Consider the following 9,951-nt stretch of genomic DNA (forward strand, 5'->3'; position numbering starts at 1 on the left):
GTTTGGATATCTTCTCTTTCGAATTCATAATGTTTCTCATATAATGCTGTGTTTATGTGTTATGTAGAGTGCTTAACACATTTATTAGTCCACCACCCAATGTAATGATTAATCCACCAGCATGTGCAGACTCTTTAATCGGAGTAATATTTTTAATGCTAAAGTAAAGTTATTGTTATTATCTGTGAATTTATCCAAAAATGTATCATCTTACAGAAAAGTGGAAAATGTAGTATAGAATATTGGTGAAGATTAAGATGTTTTCTCTTGTGTGTATTTGTGGTTTCTTTTTTTTAATAACAGGTGGTTTAATGATTTTTTTAAGCACTGTATTGCAAAGGGTTTAAAGGACTCATTTTGCAAGATACTAGCTCACATTGTGCTTGCTGCAAACACTGCTTATCATTTATTTATTAATGTTTAGGAAAGTTCGTATTATGTGAGTGGTGTTCTCTACAGGTATACTATAATCCAGCTCAATGAAACATATAATTTAAGATGTAGATGACCTAAGATCCAGTAAATTGAAAATATTTAAAGTCAAATAGATGTAAAAAGAAAACCGTTGCAGTGCCAACGTAAGCTACATTAAAAACAGAAATAAATCTTTGAACTGGTGGCTGTTAGGACCCAGGAGAGACTGGGCTCTGGAGGAAGACAGAGGAGTGTGTGTCCGCTTGAAAAAACAAAAAACACATCACTCACACAATTACACAATACAATGTGTGACAGTCACCGCCATACACAGCATCAAACAGCAATTGGGGTGTTACTAGAGGAAGGGAGAAGGAAGAGAAGAAGCATCATTTAAAAATGGAAAGCCGTCATGGAATTGGGAATATACCTGTCTAGCAGCTCTGAAACTCTCCTCTTAAACTTTTCATGTGGTATTAACAAGAACAACAAAAAAGCTGGGACTGCATAAACAATATGTGGGATTTAAGCTATAGTGGTGTCAGCACTGACACTTGGTTAACCTATTCAGATTTAACTATGGTGTAGAAACAGAGTGGTTCATGGGTAAGTTATTTCAGTTTGATCTCATTTTTCAGTGCTCTATTTGTTTCTTTATTAAGCAAACAAAAATACAAAAGGGAGTCAATAAATATATTTTCCCCACAATAATGTATGAAGGCACAGAAATTTTTGAAAGTGTACCATTGCAATCTATTTCAGTATCTAGTAGTGGTACTAGTGTGTTCCTACAGCAGGTCTAAAGTAATAACTTGTACTTGTCTACATTTTACCATAACAATGGGTTTATAATTTCAGTTACTTTTATTAGTGTGTCTACCAAAATCTACCAAAATTTGTTCAGTCACAGTTGTGATTATAATAACTTCTACATCACATCATCTCCTCGTAATTGATCCTGACATTGCAAATACAACAAAAGGAGTCAATAATTCCTTCCTGATGAAAACAAAATGCCGTGTGAACAAAGGTTTATCAGATTGCAGTTAGATCTAAATCAGTCTGTAAAACCACTTAGAGTACTGGCTGTTAATGGATTAGACTTTTTAAAGAGAAACAACTCTCCTCACAACTCTTTAATTTAACAGCAGTTTAGTAAGCTGACTGAACGTTGTATAACCATTGTTTTTACTCTAAACGTTTCAAAGTTTACCCATCAATATGTTTACACCAGCTGCTATTATTCTTATGACCTTTTAACAAGTCACAGTGAGGAATTAAATGACTGTGGTAATTTAATTGCAATATATTTCTCAATTAATTCATATTAAATAAAATTGCAAGACATTCTATGGACAGAGGCGATCACATACACAGAGATAAAAAGCATACCTTTTTAATAGATACATAAATACGCTTGTAAAGTCTGCTTTTAAACTACTTTAAAATGTTTATAGATGTTTTATGAGAGTTTTTCCATTTCCTTTCAACACAGATCCACATATCAAGAAATCTGAGATAAAAATGGAGGAAGCTGCGATTTAATAATGGCTGACAAGACCAGGTCCATGTTAGCCTCTGTGGCAAATCATTCTGTTCTGAATCTTACAACTGCCCTGTGGGAACCCAATCCTACCGTTCCTGCTGATGTGGGTGTTGTCACAAGCTCTCAGTCACAGATCAAAGATCTTTTCGGTTTGTTCTGCATGGTTACCCTCAACCTCATTGCTTTGTTGGCCAACACTGGTGTGATGGTGGCGATTGCTCGTGCGCCTCACCTTAAGAGGTTTGCCTTTGTGTGCCACCTGTGTGCAGTTGACTTGTTGTGTGCCATCCTCCTGATGCCTCTGGGGATCATATCCAGCTCGCCGTTCTTTGGAACTGTTGTGTTCACTGTTCTGGAGTGTCAGGTTTACATCTTTCTTAATGTTTTCCTCATTTGTCTGTCCATTCTCACCATCACAGCCATCAGTGTAGAACGTTACTTCTATATTGTACACCCAATGCGTTATGAAGTCAAGATGACCATCAATCTTGCTATTGGTGTCATGTTACTGATCTGGGTTAAGTCAGTCCTCTTGGCTATTGTCACACTGTTTGGATGGCCAGCTTACGGACCTCAGAGCTCGATTGCAGCGGCTCACTGCTCTCTTCACGCGAGCCACAGTCGCCTAAGAGGAGTATTTGCAGTGCTATTTAGTGTGGTTTGTTTCATGGCTCCAGCAGTGGTTATCTTTGCTGTTTACTGTGCTGTGTACAAGGTGGCTCGTTCTGCAGCCCTGCAGCAAGCCCCTGCAGTAACAACATGGGCAAATGCAAGCCCTGCCAAGGATCGCTCTGACTCCATCAACAGCCAGACTACCATGATCACTACCACCCGTACTCTGCCACAAAGACTTTCTCCAGAGAGGGCATTCAGTGGAGGCAAAGCTGCACTGACTTTGGTATTCATCGTAGGCCAGTTCCTGGTTTGTTGGTTGCCCTACTTCATCTTCCACCTGCAGATGTCTCTGACTGGTTCCATGCAGAGCCCTGGGGACTTGGAGGAAGCTGTCACCTGGCTGGCCTACTCCTCATTTGCTGTCAACCCATTCTTCTACGGCCTGTTGAACAGACAGATCAGAGAGGAGCTGGTAAAGTTTAGACGTTGCTGCCTTACACAGCCTTTGGAGTTTGGGGCATCAAGCCAAGAGGGTTCGTTTCAGGAAAACTTCCTGCAGTTCATTCAAAGAACCACTAGTACAACTGAAACTCGATCCAACTGTGCCAACTCCAGTCCCCAACCATCCACTACCCATACTGTGGATCAAGTAAATAAGATACCTGGACAAATACCAGAGGAGCATGCTTAAACAATGATGAGCAGAAGTTGTGTACTGCAGAGCTAATATGTAGTCACTGTAGCTGTTCTTTGTTTTTGCAAGACATTTGATCTTAATCAATATGTTTCTGTCCGTGCTGGGGAAAAGCAGGCCACTTTTGAAGGAATAAGTGATGGTGGACAAAATCCAGTGGCCTCTATAAACAGAAGGAACAGTTACAATAATGCTTTTAACATACATATGGACATTGATAGTATTGTTTTAAGATAGTATTGGAAAAAATCTGTTCAAGTACAAATATAATGTTTAGGATATTTTATCTTTTAATTATGATAAGTTTTCCTATTTAGGTCAAGGGACTGTGGTTGTACTGTAACCGGAAATATTGAAATGATGATCTATTCTCCAACGTAATTTAACCTTTCTCTGATTTCTCAGATTTTAACAGTGTTTGTGGTAATTTTCTATATGTTTATAAATGTAAATCTGGAATGAATGTAAATCTGGAATACTGCAATAATAAGGTCTTGAGAGTTGGTTCCCGGTTTCCTCTCAATAACAAGTATATTATATATCTCAATAATAATGTATATTTAAATGCTATTTTTGTGTTGATATTTTTAAAGTGCTACATGTTTCCAAGCTGTGGGCCTTTCTATTTAATATTCAGGAGCTTGTGGTTATCATATATGACCAAATAATCCCGTAGAAGTGCCAATGCTCTCTGTGTTCAGAGGTCAAATGAACCTGAGGGCTAATACCTTTGAGTTCTTCTGTGCAACAGATATGCTGATGGATCATGGGCATCAGCTGGCTCTGTCGTCGTGGAAATTGAGTGACTGGAGGTGACTCGCACAGCACCAGCGACCTTTCAGCTGGATGTATACTTAAGAATCAGATCCTGATTGGAGTTTGCTAATTCACATTTAAAAGGTCTGGAAGTTCAGATACGGATCATTAACATGCAAAGAAAGACTGAAGGTAGGTCACAGAAGTCCCTGCAAATAAGGGCTACTATAATAGTGACATAGGTATGGTGAGGAAACGATAGTGAATTTACAATGGAAATCATTACTGGGCAATGATTATGCTCTGAGAGTGGTGACAAAGTGCTATTTTATGACCCCTGCTGTTTGTGTTAGTCTTTCACAAACAGGGAAAAAGACAGAATAGTGTGGTTACAGCAAATAACGGCTAACACCATTTCACTTGCTGTACTATACACGATGCACCACTCTTACCTTACTGTAGCTGTATATTTAATCCCTGGGTAAATGCCGTGGTAGCTTTTTTTATTTTATTTTTAATGATGCAGAAGCACACAAGGGAGCATAAAGGACTCTATTATTCAAATGTACAGTTTTGAGATTATAATAATAATACGCACAATTTAGGACTCACACACATCAATCAAGAGATTAATAGTAGGACACACAGTAAAACATTGATGCAAAAATAAATTGTGTAAATGCTGATGTCTTTGGGGATAATGTAAACCACCGATTACTGTACATTTTTACTGTGACCTCAGTATTTTCTCATGACAAGCACAAAATCTTTACGCTCGAATCACTAATTAATAAGTTGTTGTTATTCTGCTTTTTTTTTCCAGTTAGGCTGTTTTCAGCCTTTGTTGTTGTAATGTTTCCAGTGTTTGTGTGTGTTTGCCTTGAGGACAGCTGGTAAAATTTTGATTACACCAGTTTTTCATAATCAAAGCATTGGATTTTTTTTTCATAAATAAAGAAAAAAGAATAGAAGGTGCATTTATAGTTTACATAGCTTAATAAACTCTTTTGAGAATACAGTAGCACCAATTTAAAAAGGCAAAGCTTCATCACATCACAGCATCACAGCACTGTGTTATAAATTTTACAGTAACAAATTTTACTTGTAAATTACAGTAAACATACCATAAATTAACGAGAATGCTGCTGGAAGTAAACGTGGATGTACACTCTGAAGATCTTAATACTAGCAATCCTATAATACAGTCTTATACTTTAATGGGGAATTTTCTTACCGTGCACAGTCTGGATCACCATCATATCATTTCTCACGACCACACACACACACATACACACACAGCTGGTGTGGAAACAGCTTTGAAATGTACGAGTATTTCTTTTACAGTAACAGGAAAAAAGGTCAGACAGAAGTCTGACCTCTCTCTTCAAATCTGACAGAGCTGTGGGGAGTATAAAACAGCAGCGGGTTATTGGTGTTGGGTGCTTTTGTGCCTGTTTGCTGATGTTCATATTATGTGTGGATCTACCACCCTTTGAATCTGAAAATGTAATTCTAGAGGTTCAAGACCTGTCAACAGTTTATATCTGCGCAGATAGAGGAAATTGAAGGATGGGGTGGGGGAAGAAAAGCTCGTTTTAAGATATTTGTTGAGTGTTATCTCATCCGGCTGAATAGTGGCAAAGGAAAGAACACTCACTTTGACACACACATTTCAAAGGCCTGATCTGGAACAAACTGATCACAGACAACACAGACGTATGCACTCTTTGATGTTTTTATTTTGCAGCTGGCGTGAAAATAAAAAATCCAGTCATGAAGATTTGAGGTATTTCAAATCACAGTGTGCCTGCCTCCTTAACAGATCTTCAGGCAATTCATCTGGGCCTGTGAGCTACAGACAGAGGACATAGTGAAATACAGCTATGATGAATGCTGTGAAGAATTCTAGCTCAACACAAATCATGACCTAGACTGTTGTTTTCAGGTTTTATTTTGTACAGTTTTAATACATTTTCAGAAAATAATAATAGAAACACACAATACTATAAGTCATACCACTATGGCCTGGGCTTTGCTATTAGTTTTATTTAATATTATGTTTTCATTTATTGTTTTCCATATGCACACAGAACCTAATCTGGGTAAAGTACACTTGATATTTTAATTCTGGTTGGGTGTTTTAGCAGTATACCCAACCAAGTACTTGTGCAGTGCTTATGCTATCTTTTCAAACTGTAAGTATACACTGCTTTACTGTGATTTTCCTCTTAATTTTTACTGATGATATGACTTTGATTAAAATGATAATTTTATAAGCTAGATTAAACTATGTAAGCAACTTTTAATAATAAGTGAATCTACTGACTGTGAACACAATCATATAACACAGTCTTCCAGGGGCTTTTCATCACAGTGGTTGCCAAACACTATTAATCATCAGCTAATCAGATCCTGCCAACACTACCACAGTACTGCATCCCAAGCATGTGGGGAAAAAGAGCAATTTAAGCATGTGTGAGTGGAATAGCTGCTTTATGTAACAGGGATGTATTAAAAAAAATGCAATGAAGAACCATGACCAACAGAGTGTGCTACATACCAGTCAATCCTCCTCACATCCTTTTATTTTGACATCTCTAACAAGACCAAGACTTGAAATAATTTTCAACACATAACCGGATAGACGGCTGTCTTCTTTTTCACAGAATATTAAGTCTTACAGATGCGACAGAGCTGTCTATGATCAAATCTGACACTCTTTACAGCACAGTTGTGCCCAGAATATTGAATTGAAAGATCCATTTGATTAATTCAGAGGGCAGTACCAAAGAACATGTTAAAAACACGCCTACGCCACACACTTAAGTGAAAGAAACCTTCAGCAATACATTTTTAAAGGTCAGGGGAGAAAAAGTCACAATAAAATATAGAAATACACTTAATATGATATGAAATCAATACATAAAGCTCACACTGTAATTTGATGCTTTGAAATGAATGAGGATTCATTTTGTGAGGACAATTTAAAGACTCTAAGTTTTGAGGGTTTTTTTTCTTGATACAAGGAGCCATGCTGAAGTTAAAAAAAAGTGACTACACAGGCACGGTTTTACAATAGACAAACGAATACAAAAAAAATCAATGGGACAGCTTACTTTATGCTGTGAGGGATAGAGACTGCTAGCAAGGAGCTGGTGATTTGGTGAGGAGTCTATATTTAATTGACCAACACTGCCAAACACTGTCGCTGTGATGAAGTAACTCTGTAATGTGAGTGCCAGAGTACTCCCCCTGATCATCACCCTGGCAATATTTAAGCAGGAAGTCAGGACTGATTTGATTCCACAAGTGATGGATATTTCTCATGCAGGCACAAATGAGACTTATAATGTAGTGTGTCACAAAATGTCAAAGCACGGCTGTAAAAGCCAATAAAGGCATTCCTCAACAGCAGTCAGTTCAGTCAGCAGAATACTATGTTCCACCTGGGTGCTAGCAACAAGCCAGCCGTCCTCCTGCTCATCCTCCCTGTTTTCGATGATACCATTCAGACACACAGCGCAGCTTATTGAACATGGAGGACGAAAGATTGAAAGACAAGAGACCATTGGGGGAACTGCTGGAAGTAAAGGTGGATGTTCACTCTGAAGCTCTGGACTTCATCCACAGTGACACGAGGCCTGTGATTTATGACAGGGATCCCAAAAAAGTCAACAGCAGTCTTAAGGTAACCAATGTGCAACCAGCAGAAACATGAGCAGAGAATACACAGTACAGGACACGAGACAGGGAGCACTAAATCTTAGTAACTAAATCTGTGTTTCAGATTTAGTTATTAAGCTGTTGTTGTACACGTGACTCATCCAATTAAAAAGTTTGTAAGAGTAAATTGTTATCCAGTTTGGATAAATTCAGTCCTTGTTGAAAACTTTCCTTATGCTTAATTTCCACTCAATGAAAGAGGAATTACCAGTTTAATAATAATAATGTGTTTCCCAATACTGACCTCAAGTGGACATATGCACACACTCTAATAGTGCTATTAGTGACATGTAAATGATTTTTTATTGTTAGTCATTAGTAAAAATTGTGGAGTGAGTGTATTGAAATTTTACTGGAATCTGAGGGAGAGCATGGCAGAAATAGTTTTGGACCACTGTTATAAAGTATTGTTTTGTTTCTCTGATACAGTAACACATTCATTTACCTCATCTCTCATGATCATTTTCTGATATTTGTAACATGCAAATGGCATTCATGCCAGCATAGGAATCACTTACAGTCTCCCTGTTTGTGTCTGGAGGTCATGTTTGAGGATGTGATTGCAGAACCCCCCTCTGTGCGGAGCTTTGATAAAGTGTGGCTATGGAGTCACGCCCTGTTTGAGGTATCCAGACTATGGTGCTACCGATTCATCTCTCTCCTGCTGGCTGTGCCAGTCTCACTGGCAGCAGGGCTCCTCTTTGCTGTGCTCAGCTGCCTGCATATCTGGTAGGACACTTACACTGTGACAAGCAGACTTACAGACAAGACTGAATAGCTGCACTAGTTTTCTGCTAAGTAAGAATCTTTAGGCAGAAATGGTTGTCACGTTTTCTCTGATACATTCAGGGGACTCTATCCAGGAGTCCAAAATGATTTTCACTTCCTTTTTATTAAATGAGCTCATATTTTGTCCTCTTCTTTGTGTCCTTCAGGTTGATCGTGCCATGTGTGCAGCTCCTTCTCATCAATATGCGCTGGGTTCAGACTGTGTGGGCCAGCATACTGAACATTTTTATCAGTCCATTCTTTACCAGTATTGGAAAGTGCTGTGGTCAAGTCACCATCCTTCTGGCAAAAGATGAAAACTGATGGAAGCACACTGTGTGGAAACGATTGGTTAAAACAGCAATTATGGCACATGAACAGCGGCGACAGACTGCATACTAATTCTGCTGGGAGGGAAATGATCATCTGTATTTTAACCATCTGTGATTATTCTGTTTTTATTCACTTATCGTGTAATTTGTCATGCTGAAATATATAATTAGTCTTCTGTTTTCTAAATATTATAGTGCATTATGCATAAAACCTTTTGGCTGTCTAGATAAGGGCAACACAAAAAGCATACACTGAGGGGAATTAATAAATAATAATTCAATAATAAATTATATTTAAACCTCCTTAATACACATGTAAAAGAATAATCCACTGAAAGCAAAGTGAATGACAAATATTGCAATTAATTTCCAATTTAATCCACCCATAAAATTTGAACTGATTATAAAAACAGATTAGGAGGTTAAGAGCTCTAGCAGAGCACTGGACAGTCCTCTGGATGGACTGATGTGTATGTGAGGTTAATGAAGACAATATGAATGCAATATGTAAAAAAAAAAAAAGTTTCAACACCTGCTAACAACTTTTGGTTTAAGGTTTTGAATCCAGCTATATGCAGTAGTTTCTACTAAACAAGATGATAGCTGAAGGTGGAGACCAACAACTAATTTCACTCTGATTTATTTTTCTATGGAAAAAGGTTCCTCTGAATCTTCTTTTAGCTTGATTGGAAGTAACACGTTTATAACAGAAAGCCTCCTGTGTTAAATGTAGTGTAAATCGAAAGGAGTGGAAGTTTAAGAGCCAGAAGGTGTGCAACCTTGGAACCTGTCTGCCATTATCTGTGGATGATAGTCAAATACAGACCATCATCTGCATATTCAAATAGAGACCTCTGATTGCCTAGGCACCCAATCACATCTGCATATTCCAATTTAGATACACCAATTAACCTGACAAGCAAATTTTTGGACTGTAGAAGAAAGCCCAATTACCCATGCAGACATGCAGAACATGCAAAACTAACTATTGAACCAGCGTGCTTCCCCTTGTGTTTGAGAAATTAAAACAAATCTGTAAATGTTGTGATTCACCTCATTTGTACAGCTTGTAGGATCAAACCTAATATTTGATTAAACAAGTG

At 37.9% G+C, this 9,951-nt stretch overlaps 2 protein-coding genes across 2 annotated transcripts; both read left to right on the top strand.

The window, feature by feature from the left end:
• The first annotated feature begins 762 nt into the window (after positions 1–762).
• gpr61l (G protein-coupled receptor 61-like) lies at positions 763–5,005 on the top strand. The gene is made up of 2 exons (XM_085275556.1): positions 763–1,020; positions 1,910–5,005. The coding sequence occupies exon 2, from the start codon at positions 1,962–1,964 to the stop codon at positions 3,264–3,266; it is 1,305 nt and encodes a 434-aa protein (XP_085131682.1). The 5' UTR covers positions 763–1,020; positions 1,910–1,961; the 3' UTR covers positions 3,267–5,005.
• Positions 5,006–7,507: 2,502 nt separating this feature from the next.
• LOC146574382 (caveolin-2-like) lies at positions 7,508–9,891 on the top strand. Its single transcript, XM_085275557.1, has 3 exons — positions 7,508–7,713; positions 8,290–8,477; positions 8,684–9,891. The coding sequence occupies exons 1-3, from the start codon at positions 7,561–7,563 to the stop codon at positions 8,838–8,840; spliced, it is 498 nt and encodes a 165-aa protein (XP_085131683.1). The 5' UTR covers positions 7,508–7,560; the 3' UTR covers positions 8,841–9,891.
• Positions 9,892–9,951: the final 60 nt, after the last annotated feature.

The sequence above is a fragment of the Mchenga conophoros genome, linkage group LG5 (assembly GCF_057382185.1).
Source record: "Mchenga conophoros isolate Kocher_MC1m ecotype Shallow Benthic linkage group LG5, M_conophoros_male_GT1.1, whole genome shotgun sequence".
NCBI classification, from domain to species: domain Eukaryota; kingdom Metazoa; phylum Chordata; class Actinopteri; order Cichliformes; family Cichlidae; genus Mchenga; species Mchenga conophoros.